Below are 26,488 nucleotides of genomic sequence, written 5' to 3' on the forward strand. Positions count from 1 at the left end.
AACTAATACATGCTCTCTCTGCCTCATTTCATCTAGAACCACTACAACACTCTGATTTACCCCACATGCTAATCTTATATTGCTGAAACAAAACTCCCCTCATGTCCACCTATGACAGCCTTGGTGGGATTTTCCATTTACACAATGTCAAGGAAGTCCAATACTTTTTAAAGTCCCTTTTAAGTCTAGTACGAAAATCAAACTCTCCTTTTGCTACCTCTCTCTAATCACTGTGCTCATTTCTACCTCTTTTTAGTGTACCTATCTCCTACAGAGCAACGTATCACAAAACAGTAGAATTCTACATTAGAAAGACTTTTAGAATCATCGAATATTATCTTCTTACAGAAACGAAGGTGCCAAATCACAGGGATCAAAGGGTGTGCCAAAAAACCACACAGCTACTTTATAATAACTAACACCATGTTCCAAAGGCAATCGAGTCATGCTCCAATGAAAGCAGCCAAAGAGCAGCAGGAGATGTTGCTGTAGGAGAAGATCACTGAACTTACAGTGGAAGGGAACCCCTACCCGCTCCCATCCAGCCCCTACCCCACAGGTAAGGGACGAGTTAGCCAATACATGAGATTTAAACAGGAAGTCCACAATAGGAATTCTAAAACCTAACAGGATGTATTAACCAGGGATTCCCCAACCAGTAGAACAATATCTACTGGTAGCTATTAAGCCTTACCTGACAGGTCTCCAAGCCAGCTGCAGCAGCCACATCCCCCTCTGCGCCATTAACGTCTCGCCTCAGTTTCCTGAAATTCCCAACTGGGAAGGGAATACAGGCCCACAGGCATTCCCAACCCGGTTATGGCTCTACAGTTCTACTGTTAGGTAATCTGCCCTGGGACAGCACCATCTGTATCCATATACATGCATACAAAGAGCAGTCTCCATCTAGGACGAGCTTAACATTACAGGGCAATGAGAAGGTCCTCTTCACAAAAACCTGAGACCCCTGATCTTAACTATAAATTTTTATTTCATTTTTTAATGTAGAAAGTACTCCCCAACTAGAAAACCTGGAATTGAGTGATTCTGCAGAATATACCTGAAAAACAAAGTAGTTACAAAAAATGGAAACATGCAACTTAAAAATAATACTTACAAATATTTTCACTGGTTTTAAGAATGTTTTAGCACTTCAAGAAACAAAGTGACTCTAGTTCTGATATAGTCAAACTTTCATGGCACATTTCTGCTCTTATATGACTATTAATATCTATAGTCTCTTGAACACTGGCAGTTTTTAGAAGTTTTCAAAGATGTTCATGAAATCATTAAAATTCACTGTATTTAAGAGATACTGACCAATTAAAACATTTTTTTCCCAAGACAAATATGAAGCTTAAATGAGTAAGCACTTACAAGGCACCATCTATATGCCTAAGTTTGTGCTAGATAAGAATGACATGGTTCTTCTTAGGGAATTGATAACATGCTTAGGAAATCTAGTTTAATATTTTTAAACAAAGAAGAATATGTTAATGCTAGACTACCTCTACTGCTATTAAGATTAAAAATAATTCAGAGAAATCAATTCAGACTGAAATATCAAAATAAACTCATGGTAGAATTTCTTGACTGGGTTGACCCACAGAATTCATTTAACAGTAGACTTTGAGAAAATAATTATAGGAAAATCTACTTAGAGTAACATCCTATTAAATATGGTGATGTTTAAGAATTAAATATTTTTTATAATTTTATTTTCAGTAAATAGACCACTGAGCAAAACATAAAATAATCTAAAATGATAGATTATGAAGTTTTTATAAGCCTTCAGTGATTATAATGCTGGACCTAAGACACAGAGTAAAATTGTAAATATGAACTTAGATATTCATCATCGGCAAGATCACAGCTTCAACCTATTAGCAGAGTTTCCTACTTTCCCACAGGTGCGTACGCTCCTTAGCTGGATATCAGAATAGTAATACATCTAGCAGGGTAGACGCGTCTGTGCACTTGATTTATTCACAGTAGTGTTCCAACCATAATGACTTGGAGGAGTTCATGATTTCTGACCTATATGATTTGTTAATTTTAACAACATATCCCAATTTGCCCTCTCCCTTGTTTTCCTGTCATACAAATAGATCAGTTATATGGACATACACATACGTACAACTTGTCCAAAAAAGAAAATATCTGAAAGGGCTATCATGCGGAAAAGATTGATTTACTCCATTCAACACAAAGAGAAAGAACTAGGACCAGTGGATAAGAGACAGACAAGACAGAGTTTAGTTCAGCAAAAGATATAATTTTCTTTTTTATTCAAACTTAAAATGTACACTGAGATACCCTGCTTAGCTAATGAATTCCTTATTACTAAGAAGAAGCTAGATGATAAACTGTTAGGAATGTCACCTCTAAACTGGCACAAGGCTCAATTACGTCGACTCCAAAAAGTTCCACCTAGATCAATGACCAGTATCAGATTATTCCATAAACTATTATGCAAATGAAATTAATTAAGCCTCCATTTCTTGCCTATGATATGAAATGCCACAGAGCTAATGAATCACAGAACTTTATTATTTTTTAGCACAGAACTTTAAAACTAAAAAAATCTCCTTACTCAAACTTCTCAACATTACAGAAATAAATATTTTTAAGTAGCACCATTTGACATGTATACATAAAATTATATATATATGAAGTTTAATATTTTAACATTTTAGAACAAGAATGACAAAAAAGTATTAATTTCCCCTTTTACTTTCCTGTCCCCTTTTTCTTTCCTGTCCCCTTTTTCCCCACACCTTGCCCAAGCCAAAAAATAAATAATATTAGCTAATTTTACCCATCAATTCGGCACCTTCAAGAATATATAAGAAATGATTATTTCAAAAAACTGGATCTAAAACTGTATTTTCTTTAGAATTTTCTAGACCATAAAATTTATAACAAATGAATACAACTGTTTAATAATGGTAAGTGTAGTATAATAATTAAACGCTTCTCCCCAAATCAATCATCTGAGATTTGCCATAATAACTTAAATTAAAATTTGGCTAATGGTCCAAAAATCTACACCATCCTCATCATAAAAAAATGAATTTTTGAAAATACTGCAAGTCACGTTTGGCTCTCTTTCTCATTTATGAATTAATGATGGCATTTTCAAATTCAAAAACCTTCTCTGCCCCTCCCAAGTATCCACACACAATCAAGCAGAACAAGAGTTGCTCAAATCCTGAGTCACAACTGTGCATTAAACCACCAAATAAATCAGTAAACTCCCTCGAAATGTATGCTCCCATTGCTACCGCTCTTAAAGTCACTTTCAAACGGACTATGGTTAATACTGAGGTAATTAAAGTACAGAAAGACTTAGTCTACTAAGTCTACTACCAAGCCAAAATACTCTTAGGAAAAATTCTGATTAAAAAAACCGTTCAACAATTAGTTCTCATGATAAAATGAGTTTTCATGGCACAAAAAATTAAGGCATAAGCTATCATTTCATATACTTATTGTGGTCATATTTTCATTTCTAAAGATCTATTCAATCAAACACTTCACCTGAAGCAAAAGCTACTAGAAAAATAGATCTTTTATCTGTTACTTTCAAAACATTCTTACTAAAACACATTCTGGAAATAAATTTGCTAAGTGTGTGTTAAGCCAGTGGTTCTTAACTTTCCGAAGTCTGTGAATCTCCAAGAAGGTAATACACGCTATGACCAGAGAAAAGTGCATGTTTACAAATAAAGAATGTGCATATAACTATAGGGGTTCTCAAAGACCATGAAGTCCAAGTTGCGTGCCATACCCCAAATACTCCTGTAACTATTTATAGCAGATACTTAGAACATAGCAAGCTACTGTTCTTAGGTTAAATGTGCATAAAACCACGAAACCTATAGATCCTTGACTTCCTAAAGTAGAAGAAAATGGCTGTGTGTACAATTCAATGGAAACTTAACATGTGCTGCATGTTTTTAATAATTTAAATACCTCTAAAACCAAATTAGCTATGAATAAATTGAAATACCTTTTATGTAAAGTTTTACTTCCTATATTAAAGCTTTTTAAAAAATGCAAATCAGGTTTAAAAGTGGTAAGAACACATTTTAAAGAAGAAACTTTCACTCGGGATTCACTCAGAATCTATAGGCATGCTTTTAATTCCTTGTAATTTGAGGAAATTCAAAAATCTAATTATCTACTTAATTTTACTGAAATATTTTCACATTTTTGGTCAAAACGTATATTTAAATATGTATTTTTATATATATAATAAAAATGACATTACTCTAGGTTACATCTGAGTGCCAAAATATTTTTTCTTTTTTTTTTAGAAAAATGGCATTTGACATATTTTCAAGGGCAAAAATTTCTAAAACAGAAATAAAAAAAGAGAAAATGAAACTTCATAAACTGAAAATTATCAATAGGTTATATCTACAGTAGACAAGAAGCATTAAAGATAAATTAAATCACCACTAAAGTAGGTAAATAAACTCTACCACCTTTTTGATTCTACAACTTTAAAGTGGAAATACCAAAAACCTTTCCCAGGCCTTGGGGGAAAAAAAAAATTGTGGGTAAGAAGTGATGAAAGACACTGAAGGGAGACTTAATTTTTTTTCTCTTTGTTCATCTCCAGAAAGTGCTAAGCCATTAACTAAAAGGAGAAAATATGAAGAAATAATAAATGCAAAACCATTCATCACTCCAATATCTGTGGAAAATACTTTAGCTTATTAGTTGATTTTCATTTGAATGAAGAACAATTTTTAAATAATAGGTATTCAGGAATACATTTAATATGTATACTGACCTATTACCAATGGTTCCAGATAGTAATTACTTTCATTAATAGAAAATAAAGTGACCATTTTAATGTTAGAGCTATATAGAAGAATAGTTTCTCAGCTAATTTAATGTTTTATATTAATTAATTTCAACCTAAATTTAGGTTGTTGATACCCAACTGAGACCAATGAAACATCTACCTACACACAATGAAACATCGACCTACCCACCTACTGAAGAGCTTAAAGAAGTAATGAAGCATTAATAAATTTTCTGTTTTCAAGATCTAAAACTTCCTTTGACATTTTTAACTCCTTCAATATTTAAAAAAAGTTTTTTTTTTTTAATGGCAAGCTTGAACTAATCTGATCAAAGATGTGAACAAAATAATTACTTTTGAAACAAGTGAAGATGTGTTGTTAGGCCAAAATAAAATGGTACTTCATAGAGCCGAAGTTTTCTGATTGGCATATGGATACCATGCTTGTGGGTGCTTTATAAACACTGCTCCGAAGTCTGGACAATCTCTAAGAAATTTTAGATGTATAGCTGACATGTAGATTATGCTTATGTAAACAATGTGAACACACCTCAATGGGACAAAAATCATAGTAGCGTATTACTTACAAGTAAAACTTTTAGGCTACCAGGGATATTCAATTCTGACACTGCTCTCTAGGGAAGAAGGGAAAATATTTACAAATTTAACTGAACCTGAAAAGAGCCAAAGTAGAAGATAAGTAGACAGGAGAGTGGGAAGGGACCAAAAGGGAAGGGGAGATTGAGTGGGAAGGAAGACAGCAAGAAGGAAAAAGGCAGAAGGAGGCATTGATAAAATCCTTGACAACACAAGGTTATTCCGCCTCTAAGTACACTTGAAACTTTATATACTAAACCAGATATCTGTTCCATGAAGTTATCAGTACTACTCTCATTCTTTATCTCACAAAGATCCTTGATTTCGATATTAGTATCAAAACCGATGATTCTTACTAACTGAGTTAAGCTCTGGAGGCAATATTAGCTCCAGACTGATCTAGGTAGACCTTTTGGCTTCAATGGCATCCAATTTCTATTTTTTGAAACATTCAAGACTAAGTAATGATTATCCAGTACAGGTTCTAGAAACATAATCATGTAACTCAAAACAGTTTATAGAGACAAGATAACCTACCCTGCACTCACTCTAAGTTCAACATAATTCTCCACACCTTAGTTTTCTAATTAAGGTACACAGCAATAGGGATGGGTGATGTTATTTAGGAAATTTTTCATATTTTTATATTAAAATAAATGTTTATATATGGAATAGAATGCAAAATTTGCATGAGTTTTTAAGATAAAAGAGAGGACTTCAAAGAAAATAGGATTCTGGAAGGGTCACATTGAACTATACCTCAGGACCTCTGGGATGTAAGTGCATTTATTCAAATTCTTCTGCCATTATGGGTAAACTTGGGGAAAAAAATGATTGAAAAGTACTATTTTCTCTACCTTGGTGACCCCTAAATACATTTCTTTCGTATTATTGTTTATAATACTTTAGCCAATTTAAAATTACTACTACAGATTTATAATCAAACACCTGAAAGGCAATACATCTAAACTTGTATTTAGAATGACACAGAATTATTTTTTTAGAAACTTACTATAAAAGGAAGACTCTGAAGCATATATACATATCAATATTCTATTTCCAATGCTTTTATAGAAGTTTTTGAGTGAAACAGCATTATTATTCACTTGAAAAAAAATAGGGAAATACTAAGGTCCAAGTAGATATTTTTTCTAATAAACCATTTTCTACTTTAAATTTATTTTTGTGCTTTTAAACATGCTTATATATAATTTTTGCTCATATTTAAATTTTATTTTAAAATTTTCAGCTATACATTTGATCTATGGTACCAAAACTGTGAGAACATAAAACTCATAATGTGTCCAAATGTGAATCCTTCAAGTATACAACTTCAGTTCTGATAAACTAATAGCAAATAGTGCTTACAGATTTGACATCTGGAACTCACTGGAAACAGTTACTCAACTTACCTGGTGCTAATCCAGCAGCAGCAGGACTTCCCATGGATGGGTGAGAGAACACTTGAGAGAAGGCAGACATATTTGACTGGGACACGTTACTCAGCCTGGAGGTTGATCCTCCTTTAGGAATAAACTCGCTTGCAGTAGGATTTGGTGTCTATTTAAAAATCAAATATAGTAAGTTAACACACTTTAAGCCCAAAAAAGACATTGAATCTACTAGGCATTACTGCACAATGATTTACTGAGTAAAATATTTTATCAAAATGATTTACAGTGTTTTTAGTTTCCATATTTTGGAGTGGTATAATTAAATTTCTTGAAGGAAATTTTTTAATCAAATTTGAAGATTTTAATCATTTCATTTGTAGAATTTAACCCCAGAAACATGTAAAATTTGCCTTGATTGTCAAATATGCATCATTACCAAACTATCCTAACACATTTTAGAGAACTGGGAGGTTGAGACTACCTCAAAACTGAGCAACAAGTTTCAAGTTTAATATCTTTAAACCACTTCTACCAGGATAAAGGTCAAAAGCGCCTTTATTCCAAAATTAATCACTTCCCTTTTTTAAAACACTTAAGACATTTCCCCAATATGGTACCATGTATTTAAGTAACAGAGAGTAAAGACAAGAAAAACATTTAAAAACAAGGAAAAGGTGGGAGGAATCAAGATATAAGAAAAACCTAAAAGAGGCCCCAATGCTTTCAATGCCCACAAGTATCACATGTCACTTCTGTTATATTTAAGGTATTTTACTATGAGATTACATGGGGAAAAATTTTCTTCACAGTTGTATTACGTATGCCACAACATTTTATATATTCAAGTGGCATAGTACTTTAGGCTTTAAGCACTACTGTAACATTATGAGACTGCATATCATTCATAAATGGCTTGTATTTTGTCAACATGAACAAATAAATATCCTAAATTTTTCTGAAATGGTGACCATTTTACATTCTAAATACCTAAGAATAAAGATTCAATCACTCTTAATGTTAATGATATCATGTCAATTGAACTTTCAAATGGTCAGCCAAGGAGATAATTTAGTAATGGTTCACACTTCAGCCCACAGTCTATGCATACATATAAACTAAGTTTAAAACACACTGAATCATGATGCAAAGCATTTAATCACTTAAAAGTCTTTTAGGACCTATCATTAGAATGTAAAAATGCATTTCCACAGAAGGCCGAAAATAAGAAGATGGACTAATTCCTGTACAACACAAGAACTTCCCTAATTCAATATGAACACCGCTCTACACTGCTAAATTAGAGTTCAAATGATTAGATTTTGAAGATTATAAGTCAACAGGCTGACCTAAATTTAAACTCTACAACAAGTGAGAATTTACCAATTACATGCCAGCTAATGTTAAATACAAAGTTAATAAAATGTAGAAGAAACGTTAATCTGGACTTAATTAAAATATACTAAAGAATGAAATCTCTTTAGCTGTCACATCTAAGACATGAAATTCTGAAGAAAAAAAAAAACCCAGGCCTGATCCAAAATATGGTTTCCAAAGAGAAAAAAAAAAATCCTCTTCTATCACTTTCCTGTGTGTGCGCACGCGTGTGTGTGTATGTGTGTGTGTGTGTGTGTGTATTTTAAACCTCTCAAATTCTAAAGTTTTCAAAAATAGTGGTATGTTTTATAAAAGTATGGTTAATTCCTTAATTTCTGGAAAATTTTCTAGAAAAATTAGTCCATGCATTTTACTGATATACTAATCCCCAGTTCTAAGGGAACAAATGGCTACTAACAGGATCACTTCAGAGCTAAACCAATGTATTTCAGTTAATCTTAAATCTATCTTAAAAGATGAGAATCAAGATAAAAGTAATCAGTATCTTGGTAAGAGTCCAGACAGCCTAGGAGAGATGGAGACTTCAGGACTACAAGATTACTAAGAGACAGCAAATTTAGACAAAGAGAATTATACGTGTATACAAAAAATTTTAGTAGCATATTCCTGAGATTTAGGCATTACTCATTTTCCACATCAGTTATATCTTATGACTGTGAATAACAGACTGATTTTAAAGCTGAGCTACTCTAAATTAAATCTATTTTAAATTAATTTGAAAGCCTACTTCTAAAGGATCCTATAAAGGAGAAAAAGGAGGGAAAAGTCTATTCCACCATTTCCAAACAAATCATATGTAAAATGTCATTATGATAAATTTTGAAGAGACTCCAAATTTATTATAAGTTATTAAAATTAATGTTTAACTATGAAAATTTACACACTAAACCTTTACAGATTCAACAACCAAAGATGCAAAAAACCTACCCAACAGCGAGTTTTAATTAAGAAGTGAAAAGAAAAGCCTAAAAATCCTCCCTCCTTTCTCTTTCCTGATTTAAGATGGCAAAGCATTTTCCTTGAGGGGATGGTTTAGGAGTTTATTTTACTCAACCCTGAATATTTGAGATTAGAGAAAAGGTAAATGGATTTAAATTGCACAAAAAACAATTACACAGGATTTAGGTATAACACAAAACAAAATCTAGGAATAAGAGAGTAGAGCTATTATTAACAGGTAATATAAATTTTTATATTATCCAGCCAGATTAGAGAACCATCAAAAATATTTAAAGTAATAATTAACAATTATTATAATGATGAGAATACTTTTTATAATACAATTAGTTAAAATAATAACTACAATTAAAAGATGCATTCTTAAAATGACCTTAATTTTTTGGTTAAAAATAGAAATACGGGCTTTATAAAGTAACAAAATAGTATATGCACACACCTTTAAACATGCTAAAAAGAATAATGTTTTTAAAAATATGGCAAAACTAGTTAACTAAAGCTAGTATATCACATTAAAAGAAATAACTGTTCATCAGAAAGTAAACAATTTCTTTTAGCTTTAGGAGGTGAAGGTTACATCTAGAAAGAACACTCAAAAGACTCGGGTTGTATAAACTTTCTAATTTCAACACCCCTAGAGAGAATGGAATAAAAAGTTTTGTTACTCCTGCCCTACGATTTTCATAATTCTTACATAACTATCTAGTATATGCTCCTATAGTATTATATTTGTTATTTCATATACAGGTAATTATATTTATATTCATAATTCCAATTTCTATTCTAGTATTTATATTTTAAATCCTAATTTTCAGCATTCCCTAAATAGCTCTAAATGCGTGTTTGAAAAAAAAAAATCAATGTTTATTCAAGTCAAGTAACAGACATTCACTTTGGGAGAATTTATCAACAAAAACAGAATTCCAGGTTCTCATACACTTAAATTTACACAACAAGCATGCCAAAAACAACCAAGTACTTTTTATAAATTGACACCATCCCCCAACATTTAGCTATGATCCCTACCTATACTCTCTGAACAGAAATAGACTAAATCAAGAGTCCTAACATTTAGTTTAAAAAGTACTGTTGTCACTGTTATTATACTTAAAATCAATAATTAACATTTCAATGTACACATCTCACCCAACCAAAATGATAAGAGTATTTCCTATCCGATAGGGTTTTTTTAACAAATGAAGTGATTTTCTGATGAGGTTTCTAACTAAGGTTTAACACAATTTTATGCTTTTCTACTATTACATGATTCCATGGAAACTGTTACTTTTAAAGTAAAATTCAGTACTCAACACTCTGCTGGACTTCACTACAAACAGAACACTTATTTAAGACCACAATAAACTAGTCCCATAAATTAAGGGACTAATTTAAAGTGCAACAAAATAAAAAATACAACCACTAAATGTTTTTCAAATTCAGTAGGAAAAAAGAAAGTTTATATTAAATGAAAATAGAACACAAAGTCTTATGTAGTATTTCTCTGCAAATACGTCAAAAAGGTCTGTAAGAAAAACAAAGTTGTCTGAAGTTAACATATGACTGAGAAACCACTAATGTTCTTGAGTATTGTTCAGGTTTTTAAAAATCACATAATAAACCCATAAAACCTATTAAATACATTACATGGTACAGCTCCTTAAAATGAGCTCAATTTACTTTCTTGTCTTAAGGGCTTAAGTTGCTATCAGTAATCTTTCTACTCTCTGAATGAAACATGACCTAACTTTTTCTTAACAGCTTTATTTAGATACAACTGACACACAAATAAGCCACACATATTTAAAATGTGAACTTTGATAATTCTGGTCATAGGTAGACAACCAAGAAACCATTACCCAAAATCAAGATAATGAATATATCCATTATGACAAAAAGTTGCCACAAGCTTCTTTTAAATCCCTCCCTCCCATTCCTCTCTATTCCCCTGCTTTGGTCTTGAGGCAACTACAGATCAACCTTCTGTCACTATAGATTAATCTGCATTTTCTAGAATAATATGAATGAGTCTTATATACATATTTATGTGCTGGTTTTGCCTAGCTTCTTTCACTTGGCAACATTAAGATTCATCCATGTCACTGCCTCTTATCAATATTGCATTCCTTTACTGACTAACATTCAATAACATCAATATACCACAACTTGTTTATCTTTTCCTCCGATGGGCAAAGGTTGTTTCCAGTTTTTGGCTATTAAAAACAGAGGTGCAAAGAACATTCATGTACAAGTCTTTGTGTGGATATGTTTCGTTACTCTTGGAAAAATACACAGTAGTGAATGGCTTGGATACATGGTATGTGTATATATAACCCTTTTAAAAAACTGATAAGCTGTTTTACAAAGTGGCTGCACTATTTTAATATGTCCACCAGCACTCTGTGGAGAGATCGAGTTGCTCTATGTACTCAGGGACATGTGCTTTGGTTGGACTTCTATATTTTAGACATTTTAATAGGTGTGTGGTAGCTCAATATGGTTTTATTTTGCATTTCCCAAATGAATTACTTGCCACTCTGGGTCTTCTATCGTGAAATGTCTATTCACACTTCTGCACACTTTTACTGGATTTGTTTTTCACTGTGGAATTTTGACAGTTTGGGATAGAAGTCCTTTGTCAGATATATGATATACAAATATTTTCTCCAGGTCTATAATTTGTTTTTTCACTGTCTTAACAGTATCTTTCAAAGAACTGAAGTTCTTAAATTTTTTTTTTTTAAAGATTTTATTTATTTATTCGACAGAGATAGAGACAGCCAGCGAGAGAGGGAACACAAGCAGGGGGAGTGGGAGAGGAAGAAGCAGGCTCATAGCGGAGGAGCCTGATGTGGGGCTCGATCCCAGAACGCTAGGATCACGCCCTGAGCAGAAGGCAGATGCTTAACCGCGTGCCACCCAGGCGCCCCATGAAGTTCTTAAATTTTGATGAAGTGCAGTTTATAAAATGTTTAAGGGTCATGTATTTGGTGTTGCATCTAAGAAATACCTGCCTAACCAAAGGTCACAGATACTATCTGTTTTCTTCTGTAAGTTTTGTGGTTTCATGTTTTACATGTAGGTCTAAGTTCCACTCTGAGTTAATTTTATAGTGTGAGGTATGGGTCTAATATTTTTTTTCATATACTCAATTATTCCAGCACTGTTTGCTGAACAGATCATTTTTCCTCCACTGAATAGCCTTTGCTACTTTGCTGAAAATCAACTACTTATTTGAGATTACACAAATCTACAGATCAATTTGGTAAGAATCAATATCTTAACATTCGTGAGTCTTCAGATCCATGAACATGATATACGTCTCCATTTATTTAGGTCTTCTTTAATTCCTCTCAGGAATGTTACAAAGTTTTCAATCACAGGTCCTCAGACCTTTGTCAGATTGATCCCTATTGTGTATTTCTGATATTATCATAAATTGTGTAATTTTAAAATTTCAATGTATTATTATTTGTTGCTAGTACATATGTACCAGTTTCCCGGTAACAAATTACCACAAACTTGATGGCTTAAAACAACAGAAACGTACACTCTTCTGTTTTTTGGATGCCAGAAGTCCAAAATCAAGTTGTTGCTGCTTCCCTTGAGAATCCATTCCACGCTTCTCTCCTAGCTTCTGGTAACTGCCAGCATTCTCTGAGATTCCTTGGCTTGTACCACATCACTTGTTGCTGTCTCTGTCCTCACATCACCTTCTCCTGTGTGTACTCTGCCTCTGTCTTACCAGGACACTTGCCCCATTGTTCTGGGCCCACTTAAAATAATTCAGAAAGATATCTCCAAATCCTTAACTTAATTACATCTGTAAAGACTCTTTTTCTAAATAAGGTAGAATACACAAGTTCCAGAGATTAGGACATGAAACTTATCTTTATGAGTTCATAGATATAGCTATCTAGAATATATATATTATATATATATATATATATATATATATAGTATACATACATACACACACACACACAATGTATAGACTGATAATATGCAGTAGTATATTACTACAATATAATTATGCTAACTATATATATGGTATACATATTATATGTGGTATATGATACTAGTAATACACACACGTCTTTTCTGACTAGTGCATGCTATAACTTTAAACCTATTTTTGTCTTTATGTTTAAAGTGGGGTTTTTATCAGTTTCATATAGTTGGATCTTACTCTTTTGTTTTTTAAATAAATCTGAAAATCTCTGCCTTCTTATTGGGACATTTAGGCTATTTACATTTAATGTAACTATTAATATGGTAAGATTCCAAACTATCTACTATCTTGCTGCTCTTTTTTTCTATTTGTTCTTTGTTCCCCTTTTCCTTTTCCTGCCTTCCTCTGGAATTAACTGATTTTTTAAATTTTCTTTTTATTTCTTCACTCAGCTTATTAGCTATCGCCCTCTGTTGTGTTATTACAGTGGCTGCCTTAGGTTTTATAATGTATATATTTAACTTATCACCAACTATCTTAGTCTGCTAGGGTCATAACAAAATACCATTTACTGAGTGGCTTAAACAAAAGAAATTTACTTTCTCACATTTCTAGAAGGTGAGAGTCTAGGAGCAAGGTGCCAGCAGAGGTAGTTTCCCCTGAGGCCTCTCTCCTTGGCTTGCAGACAGCAAACTCTTGCTGTGCCCTCTACAGCAACAGACCTTTTCTGTATGCCCATGCACTGCTGGTATTTCTTTGTCTTCTAAGGACATCAGTCATTTTGGATTAGGGCCCCATCCTTATGACCACATTTCACCTTAATTATTTCCTTAAAGGCCCTATTTCCAAATACAGTCACATTAAGGGTTAGGGCTTAAACATGTATTTAGGGGAGACACAATTCAGTCCCTAACACCAACTATCATCCAGTCTTAAACTACTTCACATATAGTGTAGTACGCTTACAATAGTATACTTCCATTTCTACTCACCCTGAATTTATGCTATTGTCATCACATGTTTTAAATCTATTATATTATAAACCTAGTAAGAGATTGTTACTATTCTTGCTTTGAACAGTATTTTTCAGAGACTTAAATTAGGGGGAAACTTTCTTATATTTACTCCTGTAGTATCTGTTTCCAGTGTTCTTCATTTCTTTGTATAGATCCTGATTTCCATAGGCTTTTGTTTTCCTTCTGCCTGAAATACTTCCTTCAATATCTGCTGATGGTGAATCCTTCAACTCTTGTATGTTTGAAAGAAGTGCTTATTTTGCTTTTTAAAAAAATTATTTCAAAATAATTTAAGACTCACAAGTAGTCTTTGCATGTCTACTAATTTTTGATTAGATGCCTAAATATTGTTACTTTTATCTTGTTGGGTATTGGGTATTTTTTTTAATATTACTATAAAAAATCTTGAGCTTTGTTCTCCATCATAAACTGTTTAAAAAGTACTCTGATCCTTCAGGTCTTGTTTTTAAACTCCATTAGGAAGGGCCAGGGCAGCACTTATTTTAAGACAATAATTTGGGCCTACTACTAGGCAAAAGACTTCCCATTACCTTACTGGTGCTTCATAAATCATGATGTTTTCCATGTTGCCTGGTGAGAACAGAAACTATAGTTGGTCTTGTATGAACTCTGAGAATTATTTCCTGTGATCCTTTTTGGAATTTCTTCTTCCAGCTCAAGTAGCCTCCTCACTCATACCCTCTGATCAGTACTCAGCTGAAGACTCAACAGTAACTTTGCAAGTGTCTAAAGTTCCTTTTTATGAACTCTCTTCTCATCACTATTTTTTCTTGTGAACTATAACCTTCTGTGAACCTCCAGTTTGGTATCCTCAATTTAATAGATCACCAGGCTCCACCTGACTTCCCACTCCATGCACCAGGCCTTGAAACTCCCTCCAAGCAGTAAGCTAGGCTCACCTTTGTTCCTCATCTACCAGGGATGACTGTCCTCCACTGTCTGATATCTAATGTCTTGAAAACTGTTATTTCATATACTTTGTTCAGTTTTTTAAGCTGTTTCTGGAGGGTAAGTCCAACACCCATTCTTCCACCTTGGCCAGAAAACAAACCTAGTAGTGATGTTTTCAAAACATTAGGTATCCCTAATTTGATCAATAAATAAAATTTAGCTAACTCCTCATTTGGTTAGGCAAAGAGGTGCTTTGCAACTATCATTTCAAACAATTTGTGAGCAAATCTATCACTTCCCTATTAAGCTGTGTTTTCAAGTTTTGTTGTGCTTTCTATATCTCTTTCCTAAACAGATAAATTATATCACAACTAACTATCTTTTTGATAATGCAGATATCTTTGAAGCATCAAATCACGGTATCTATTCTACATCCTAAATATTTCTCAAATTCAACTATTTCTCTTTTTTTTTAAGATTTATTTATTTATTTATTTGAGAAAGAGAGAGAGAGAGAGATCCCAGAGGCAGAGGGAGAAGCAGGCTCCCCACTGAGCAAGGAGGCTGATGCAGGATTCGATCCCATGACCCTGGGATCATGACCTGAGCCAGGCAGACGCTTAACGGACCGAGCCACCCAGGTGCCCTCAAATTCAACTATTTCTACCTCTGTCACCATCAGTGCCCTAGTCTACACCACCATCATCTCTACTCAGGTTTTCTACAACATCATCCCAATGGACCAACTAGACTCCAATCTTGCTCAACTCCAATCCAACTTCTGTTTTTCAACCAGGATTAAAGAGAGTAAGAGAGAAAAGCAGAAAAAAAGAAAAGGAAGAAGAGGAGGAAAAAGAGGAAGGGAAAGTGGGAAGAACGGAAGAGAAGAGGAAGTTCTGTTTAATGACTTTACTGATGAAATCCAATTCGACTGAAGAGATCAAGTCTCCACTGTTCTTGACTGAATTAAGCAAATTAAAAAAAAAAACAGGATATAAAATGTTGGTATTAATCTTAGCCTTACCTACTTTTTTCTAAAACCAACTCCAATCTACCATCTTTACTATTCTTTCCTCTTTGGAGTTAACAAAAGAGCCCAGGCGGGACAAATTCAAAAGATTTATGTCCAAGGGGTGTATGTGTGTCTGTAGATCTGTCTGTTTCCTGGCAAGAGCAAAGAACAGTGAATTATTTGGGTAGGTAAAAGAGGGGATACTGGTAATGAGGGAAAAAGGCAGGAATTAGCAAGTATTTTGCCTTGATAAAATGATCTACCAAGGATAAAAAGATGAGACCCAAGGACATAAAGAACAGCCCTATTCAGAGCTATTTTTACCGGTCTTCAGTGTTCATAAGCAATACAGAATAAAGAGGAACAGGGTGAAATGGAAAGGAGAAGTTAAATAGCTAACCAGACCCTCCAAGTTCACATTTCTACAAGATTTTTTTTAATTTAATGGGTTGTTATTTCCCCTTATTTCAAGCATATCCAAATATGGTCAATTGAAAATTTATTATCAAAATATATACTCAACTTCTGGGTTATTCAGAAACTAACCTGTGTAAGACCAGCAAAATTTCACCTTGTAAGTTAAAAGTTAACATCTAAAATACTACTGTGAAATTAGTCTACTATCTCAATTTAAAATTTTTCTGAAGCAATTTGGGCCCTCTGATAAACACTCTGATAGAGGAAATATGATTTCCAAATAAATCAGAATCGAATTGGTGAAGACTGTGGAAGAAAGTTGATTACTAATGCTTCCAAGAGATACACTTCAGTGTTGTTTTAAAAGAAGTTCTCCTATTTATAATTTGACTATCTTTAAAGTAAAGTAGCATCAGTACATCAGAACTTACAAGTGAAAATTAGTAATAAGCTTAATATTATGATAGAGTTAAACAGCAAAATTTTCATAAGCTCAGCAAAAGTAATTATATATAACAGCTTGAAACTATGGAAACATAAATTTCCAAAAAAAGTACTCATTAGTCCATCCTTTACAAAGTTTGTCATAAATAGGTAATACTCTAAACGCTGTTCTTGAGAACAGTTTGATAAGATGCATCAAAATGAAAAATAAGCTGCCCTAGTACTCCCATATGTAAGAACTAGAGCTAAGGAGAAAATCATGTATGCAGAAAAAATTAAGTTTTGCATGTATTTTTTAAATTTATGATTTAAAAAAAAAAGGAAGTGACTAAAATATCTCTTGGTAGGGATTCAGTCATGTGGATTTTGGTACCTTAAACAGCATGTAGCCATTAAAAATCATGTGAATTAATATTTTTATTTACCATGGAAAGAGGTCCAGTGAGTAAAGTTAAAATAAAAATTAGGCTACAATACAGCAATTACACTAAATAGCTATTTCTGTAAAATGGTGTACTTATGCCTAAAAGAAAGGGAAGAAGGGGAAAGAGGGAAAATGTGTGTGCACGTGTGCACATGTATATAAAAGGATGCGAACTAAAGATGCTCACTAAAATGTTAAGGGAGACGTCATCTCTGGGTGGTGAGGAAACTGGAGACATTTTTGCTTCCTTCCCTGTACTTCTCTATAGTATTTGAATTTTTTTCTATTAAGTATATATAATTTTTACAAAAAAGTTGTAAGAAAGTTTGATTTGTTCATCATAAAGTCACTTACACAGTTCCCTTTTCTTTGCATATCATCATCAATGAACAGCATGGTGTTCACACACAAGAATTTGCGTAAAATATGAAATATTTAAACTGAGACCAATAGAATCAATGTATATAATAAAAAAGCAAAATCTGTGTACAGTGGATAGAAGACATTTTCAAACAAAAAACAGGTGAACTGCTCCTCTTCCACTTGCAAGTTATTTATATGTTACACAAATTCCCCAATAGCAGTAATCATTAATGGTCATAGAGGCATTCACCTAGCTCATTTCTCAATATTACTCTACCTATTTACATGTCAATTATCTTAAGAAAGCTTAAAAAAATTACTCTCCCTAAAAAAAAGTAAAAATATCCATTCAGGTCAGTTAATGAGTAGTCCAGGACAATGAGATCATCACAGCATTCCAAAGAGGCAAGAATTACTATATAGCTATAACTATTTTCTATATCTATGCACAGTTTCTACCCGTAGCTATATAATAGTAAAACCTATTTGCCACATTGCACAGTAAGAGAGATTTACTTACATTCTCTCTAACCAAGAACTCTGCCATATTCAGTCACAAGATTCAAGATATATTAAGATTTTTCAAACATTTTTCCATAATGACATTTTTTTTGTCATTAAACTGTACCAAAGAAAATGCTAAGAACCTGCACAAAGCATTAAATTTCAGGACTACCATCAGGCCAAATATTCTTATCGCCAGATAATCACTAATCCAGGTTCATTCATTCAATTATTTGAATAGCTAATACATAGAAGATACTGTGCTAGGCACTGTGCTAGGCACTACAGAGAAGAAAAATCCATAAAACATAGGCACTGTGTTCTAGAAGCTCACAGATGGGCATTTCACAGGTATAATGTACCCTGAACCTAATTCCACAATCCCAAGAGCTCAGAACATCCAGATATCAAAAAATATTAAGTATTTACAGTGTGCCATATACTGTTATCCTTTAAGACAGGTTATATATAGATTAATTAGAGCAATATAAGTGCTAGCGAAAGGTGAACAAATGCTTAATGCTGACTAATTAGGTCGTAAGACTAAATGCTCGAAATGAACCCTAAAATACAAGTTTGCTGAGTCAGGACAGAGAAAAGGGCACAGCAAGCAAAGCAAATGTTCAAAGACAATGTTCAAAGGAAGGGGCAGAAAGAGCATGATACTCTTCCTGGTACTACAAATAGTTCACCAGGTCTACAGCAGTTATCAGGAAAGAGATCAACAGGTGCGCCTTGGATACCCATCTGAAAGATCTGAATTTTATTCTAATGACAAAGCTAAAAAACAAGATCAGATAATCCGTCAGGCAGTGGTTTGAAAGTTAAGACCAGAGGCAGGAAACCAGATAACAGTCTTGCAATAATAACAATCCAGATAAGAAATGAAGATGGACCTAAATTATAACTCAGTAATATTAAAAGTGAAGACAATTTCAAAGTAGTCCAATCGATAGAACCTAGTGGCTGAATGATGTGACAGATGAGGAAGACGAAGGAGGCAAGAAAAACTCACAAGTCAGACAACTGGGTGATATCAATAATCAAGACAGACAGCAGACATATAGTTGTGAATGAGTGTGTACAGACATGTGTGAATGAGGTTTAAAGGAAAAGATGTGATGTCGTTTTAGACAATGAATTTCCAAAGTCTTATGCCATATAGATGACATTCTGAAGAAGCTCATATTCAAAGTGAATGCAAAGGACTGAGGGGATAAAAAAAAAAATACCTAAGTCGACTATGAATAGGGAGTAGCTGAAGTAATGAAGATCTCCTGAGATCCCTGAGGGGCACTGTGTGGAATAAATAAGAAGAGAGTGAAGGACAGAGCTTGGGAGAGTTCCTGAGGGCAAGGCAACAAGAGGTCCTCAAAACAGACAAATAAAGAACAGTCTAAGAGCTAAATTCAAAGAAAGAGGAATGATTAACAATGTCAAATGCATCAGAGATTGAGTAAGAACTGGTACTTTTGGTAGTTAGGAGTTTCAACAGACCGGTGAAAGTGAAGGGCAAAACAATGAGAATTGAGGGATGAATTAAAGGTAAAAAGGTAGCAACAATAAGTAGTAAGCATTTCTCAAATTTTATCGCAGTCTCCCAAACATACTGACCCTAGAACATTTTCTCAGGTGGCATTCCTTACTCCCGGGGTCTCAGAGCAAAAGAAAATTAAACATGGCATGTTCACAAGCTAGGAGGAATAAATCATTGTTGAGGGAGACATTGCCTAAAACTGAAAAGGGATAAATAACAGAATAAATTGTTAGAGGGAATAAAGAGGTTCTGAAGCACATAGTAAAGGAACAACCATTTGTCTGAGACAGGAGGAAAAACAGGAAGAAAAGTTATGAATAAAGAAAATGCTGTCCACAGGTTGAAAGCTACCACATGAGACAATTCATTCTCATGCCCTTTTTCCCTCCTGTGAAGTACACAAGTCATTTACTCAAGAGTGACAGAGAAGGGGTGAGTAGGAGCAGAGTGTTAAAGGCTTAGAACAGCAGCTACAAAGGAGAAAAGACGTGGGTCTGGGGTCAGAAAGCAGTGCATAAATACTAACGCCATTTTAGCTGCCCGACAGTTCTAGAACTCTTCAAAGTCCTAAGGAACCCTAAGTAGAAAGTTTAAGTTTCAACCTTATAAAATTCCAATTCATTCCACTCTAAAGCTCAAATAAGCCCATCTTCTACGGCCCAAAGTCTAGAAATCACCTGAAATAACACTAAAACTCAGCAAGTAACTAAAGATTGAGATGTATCTGATGATTCTCAAAAACCTCCCTGGGATCTTAAAAGTACCAGTTAACGAGCAACTAGAATTCACAGGAGAATTTGTGGGCTAAAAGATCTTAATGTGAGCAGTCTTCTAACGAAATATTTCTTATAAGAAATGCCATTTAATCAGACCACAAGGAGGGCAAATGCCATCAAACGAGATGTTGACAAATATAAATCTCCTAATACAGCCAACAGTCCAATCATTCTCATTCATTTCCATCACTCTGGGGGTAAGCTAAAACAACAGTAACACCAATAATTTATGATCTATAACCCATTATTTCCAAAAGCCTGAGACAAAATGAATATGATTTTATTTAACATGTCATTACTTTTAGGCCAATCTTAACCTGCAATACCCTGAGAAGTTAACAAAGCCGTGCATTTCCCATCCTTTTATTTCAGTTAACACCTAATTCTTTTTTTTAAGACTTATTTATTTATTTGAAAGAGAGGAAGAGAGAGCACACGTGCAGGGGGAGGAGCAGAGGGAGAGAGAAAATCCTCAAGCAGCCTCTGCTGGGAGCGGGGGCCAACACGGGGCTTGATGGAGAGAGCACAACTCCAGCTGAAATCAAGAGTCGGACACTTAACTGACACAGCCACTCAGGCACCCCTTAACACCTAATTCTTATGAGAAAGATGAGAACACACTGTTATCCCTTAAAAAAAAAAAGGCATTTTTAAACTAATTTTTAAAAATATTCAAGAGAGTTTGCATTAAAATGTGAGCCCCTAAAAGATAATTAACATCACCATCTCATTCTACACATACATACACACACACACACACACACACATCCCCATACACCATGATGTCCTATACATCTAAATATAACTGATAGCACCCTAAATAAATATAAACAAAGACCAAGTTTAGGAGTGATAAGGTGAAATTGACGGAATGGAAATTTATTTAATATCTACTATGTGATTGGAAGTTTGAATCCTCACAATTCTGTAAGGTAAGCGATAAAATATTTCAATCCTAAACAATGGTATCTGAACTATATAATCATACAACAAATTAAAAATTTGGAAATTGACATATAGATTGGTCAGGCAGAGAAATGGGTAAACAACCTAGGCAAAGACTGAAGAAAGATAAAGAGAATTTACACTTAGGTTAAATAAAGTACTACTGATGTGGAGTCTCAGGTGACCTTCCATCTACCATCTGCTTCGTGTCTGAGCTAAGACCATGAGAAAAATATAAAATGGAGAAGCCCTGTGACTTGACAATAGTGTCAAAAAGTAATTAAGACTACTACCAGGATCAGAAGATTAGAAAATATCAAGAATACTTGGACAATGTTAAACTTTGAGTTTTAAAAAAATAGAAGAGTCTCTAACATTTCAAAAGAAATCACTATCCTCTGTTCTAAATCAGTTGTGATAATAAAACTAAGCAACAGTAATACAGTGGCTTCAAATTCCAGCACCTATGATCAAGTTTTTTAAATATATAAAAGTATTAGAATAAATGACCACAAATTGCATATATAGCCTAATAAAAGGAAATTAAACAGAAACATTTAGAGATAAAATACATTAAGGGTATAGAAATAGTAACAAATACATGCTCAGTCTCAAATATTTATAATCCAGTGGGAAAAGGCAAACAGGTAAAGAACTTAATATAAAATAATGAAATAACTCTTAAACAACACCAAGTATTATAAAAACAGTAAAAAAAAAAATTTCTTTCAGGCAAGTATTCAGAGAAGGTAGTATTTGAGTTAACTCTTGAAGGAAAAGGAGGAAAGATTTTTTTTTTCAGGCTCAGTTAACAACAGTACAGAGATACAAAGATACAGAGAAATGACAGTGTATTTCATATTATATGAGGTATGAAAAGATTTCCATTTGATTAGAATTTAGTAGTGTGGATGGTTAGAGAAATACCCCAGATAAGTAAAACAGATCCCGAAGAGATTTGACAAAAATTATTCAGAAGATACCCTTAGGGTATAAACTACGTCAGTAGTGTTAAAAAGGAAAGAAGAGGAAGATACTGCAGAATTTTAAAGAATAGGGATTAGAGGGGCGCCTGGGTAGCGCAGTGGTTAAGCATCTGTCTTTGGCTCAGGGCGTGATCCCAGCATTCTGGGATCGAGCCCCACATCAGGCTCCTCCACTACGAGCCTGCTTCTTCCTCTCCCACTCCCCCTGCTTGTGTTCCCTCTCTCACTGGCTGTCTCTCTCTGTCAAATAAATACATAAAACCTTAAAAAAAATAATAGAATAGGGATTAGAGGCAGACAACATAGTAGGAAAACCTCAGATTTAGAATTAAATAGATCTGGACTAGAATCCTAGCTCTACTGGTTATTAACAGTAAGGTCTGGGGCACCTGGCTGGCTCAGTCAGTGGAGCATGTGCCTCCTGATCTCAGGGTTAAGAGTTTGAGCCCCACACTGGGTGCAGACATCACTTAAAAAATAAAATCCTAAAAAAAAAAAAAATAAGGTTTTTCTAAATTGCAACTTACATTTTTTGTCAAATGGGGATAATATGTCATTATTGTGGCACAGTCTTAATATGATGGCAAATAAATTGTCCAATGCACTGTCTTCCAATGAACAGTCAATCTTCAATAGTTTCCTTCTTATAATAAATGGCAGAATGTGAGAGATGAAAGGGGAGAAGTTAAGATATGTAGCCTCAGTGACTGGACTGGGAAGATGATAAAGTCATTAAAGTAGAACTACAAAAGAAACAGATTTAGAAAATAGAAGAATGCATGAGTTTTAGACATGCCAAATTTGCAGTGACAGTGGGATTACATACCTACGTGCAAAGATATCAGAAAGCACAAAAATCTGAGTCTTGAACTCAGAAGACAGCCCTAATAGAAATAAAATTTTAGGTCCTAGGCGTACAAGGGAAAGCAAAGAATGAGTGAGCCAAGAACAGGAGCTCACGAGGAGCCAAGGGTAAACAGAGAGTCAAGACTACAAAAAGGAAAGTTTCAAAAATAGTGAGGTGGCCAGCAGTTTTAAGTATTGGATAAAACTGCTCTATTTGGTAATTAAGGAGATCTCGGACAAATTTTGAAAGCAATTTCAGCACAAAAAAAAATTTAAGATTTATGTATTTATTTGAGAGAGAGAGCAAGAGCAGGATGGGGGTAGGACAGAGAGAGAGGGAGGAGAAACAGGCTCCCTGCCAAGCAAGGAGCCTGATGTGGGGCTCCATCCCAGGACCTCAGGATCATGACCCTAGCTGAAGGCAGACGCTCAACCAACTGAGCCACCCAGGTGCCCCAATTTCAGCAAAATTTTGATGACATCAAACTGCAGACACTGAAGGAATAAATGGGTGGTAAAGAAATCAGAGAAAAGAAAAGAATCTATTCCAAGAGTCCTCGAGTGGGAATTCCACAAACATAGTAATGGAGACCTAATGAACATTATCAATATTTTGAAGAGCCATATGAAAAATAAATTCAGCCTTCACCACACTAGGAAAAACTAAGGAAAATAATAAATATCTTTGATTCTTTAATTAGCATATTTTATATATATGCATATGTATTTCTGTATGTATGTATTAAATGAAAGCATGAATCACTGTTTTACAAATGGTAAACAGGCTCTCGCATATCATGAGATTCTTGATGGAAAATTTTAAAAAAAGATTGTTAAGTACTAAAAGACAGAAGGGATCATGGAGCTCTTTCTTGAAAGAAATCCAACACTGAAGAGAATAAATGCAATTATGAATGATTCAGGTGGAAACCTTCAGAGAAAGTTTCTGTTGCTGTTTTTGGTTAAGGGTTTTGTTGGTTGGTTATCTTTTGTTTTCAGAAGTGGAAAAAACCTCTAAAGATGTTAGGTTAACACTAAGAAGTCAATGTAAAGAAATGTTTCCAGTTCCAGAAGGAAATGTAATTAAAGGTCACGGAGAATCAGATGGAATCACAAGAAAAAAGGACTGACCTTACCAATCCCGCAATTATGTATAAATTACAATCTATAGCTAGAAAACATACGCACTCTCATCTAAAAACAAGCTGCCCTACAGAAGTTCAGTTAGCCAGTTAGATAATTAAGCCAACCACAGCTCTAGTTCAATAGAGGGTATATCACATAGAGGTTAAGAAAATTTAAAGTCTGACAAACATGGGTAAAAAGGTCTGCTCTTCTGACTATTATTTAACTTTAATGTTACTTAGCTTCTCTAAAGATGTTTCTGCATTTAACAGTAACAGTTCCTCTCATAAACTATTAGGAAGACCGAAAGAGACAATATATGTTAACAGCTTAGCACAGTGCCTGGCACAAGGTAACCATTTAAGAAACACAGCTATAATTACTAAAATAAAATACAAATAAACATTTCTCTGACTTCAGGATTGAGAAGACCTAAGATTTAAAGGAAAGGAAACAAATGAAACCAGAAAGATTAATGTATCTGGCTACTCATATTTTTTTATATTGTGTAAAATTTTGGGGGACAAATATGTTAAAAAGCATCATACAAAACTAAAAAAAAAAATGGTAAAGAATTGATTCACATGAATTAGTTTTCTCATACAACAAAAAGATAAAAACCCCAGTTTAAAAAAAAAAAAAAAAAGGTACTGACATACTCCTTGCTCTGCATAAACAACACCAGGTACCCAGTTTAGGAATCCACAAATATAGTAATGGACACCAGATGGGTATTTTTTAATACTTCAACACGTGACTGATATTGTGAGGTGATACTGTCCTAATATCAGACCAAGCTACTAAGGCATTCCTCATGTCCTTAAAGGAAAAGAACTATTTGAAGTATAAAATAATAATAGTAGTTGAAATAGGAGATTCAGATAACACAAATTCAATCTTTCACACATTGAAAAGCTTATCTATTATAACCTGTTTAAATTAAAAATAAAACATAATTTCTAGCATATATTCTTAGAGTAACCTAACGATTTTTCAAGCTGTGCTAAAAAGAGGTACCTCAAAACGTGACAATGGAATAAGATGGGCACTTGTGGAAAGGCCAAGTGGCTATATCACTGTTTTACCCCACAGACTACAAACAGTTCCAGTTCCACTTGTATTGGTTCTTATATAGTTAGGGTCCAATGTATTCTCAGACTTTTTAAAACTGAAAAATAATTCTAACAATCCACATCAAATCTCTCTCCTACCAATCTAAAAAGACAAAAATTCAGTGAACTATATTGCTATTCATAATTGACATATTCAAAACTTTCCAATGAAATTTTAAGTATATCATGATGTGGGCCCCTTCCCCCCCCCCCAGGTTTTCCTTACCTTTAGAAAATACTACGAAAATTTCATTTGGGGCAGATACTATGTTTTGTAATATTTTTGGAGTAACTCCTTTATTTTTGTGCCCAAGGCAATACAGATGTTGCTACGGTATTAATACTGAACAGACCAAAATACTGTGGAACCCCTTCGTAACACGAGGTTGGTGACAGAAATAAAACCAAGTTGTTAACTTTGTTACAGCTTTTCTGTGTGTGGTATATGTGTGTGGGATTTTGGCTAACAATATATACTAAAAATACCCATGTATTCAGAAAGTTTGGGAAGAAAGATATTCTACCTCCATCTAAATTGAAATTTAGATTAATAATCTATATTATATCATTACCAATTTTTTAAAATAAGAGTAATTACAATACAAATTAAAACTGAATCTAATTCAAATTATTTCACAGGTATTTCAGAATCTTATTCAAAAGCTAGTCTTTGAGTTATAAAATCCATTTTCATTGTTCAGTACTTATAAGGAAGAGTGAAGACTGAAATGTACCTGCCTTAACTCTATGACAGCATATTACTAAAGCTGGTTTTAGAGCCAATACTTAACAAGTTTGTTTACATACAATTTTTATTTAGTAAAAATGTACAAAAAGTAAACTTATGAAGCTTCCTGTTATTGAGTGCAAATAAATGAGGTTTTCCATAATAAATTTTATGATTTTTGAATATAGTACCCTGAATAACTTTGTGTATTAAAAATAACTGAACTCATATCTG

The 26,488-nt window shown here is 33.8% G+C and overlaps 1 protein-coding gene across 9 annotated transcripts in view; it reads right to left on the reverse strand.

Annotated features, from left to right (window-relative positions):
• PAN3 (poly(A) specific ribonuclease subunit PAN3) overlaps window positions 1-26,488 on the reverse strand; it is a 126,354-nt gene that overhangs the window by 61,658 nt on the left and 38,208 nt on the right. For all 9 annotated transcript variants that reach the window (XM_044381723.3, XM_044381722.3, XM_048215677.2 and 6 more), the window contains one exon: window positions 6,826-6,973. In XM_044381723.3, coding sequence (XP_044237658.3) covers window positions 6,826-6,973 — 148 coding nt within the window. The remainder of the gene's footprint in view (window positions 1-6,825; window positions 6,974-26,488) is intronic.

This window comes from Ursus arctos, unplaced genomic scaffold, assembly GCF_023065955.2.
Source record: "Ursus arctos isolate Adak ecotype North America unplaced genomic scaffold, UrsArc2.0 scaffold_10, whole genome shotgun sequence".
NCBI lineage: Eukaryota > Metazoa > Chordata > Mammalia > Carnivora > Ursidae > Ursus > Ursus arctos.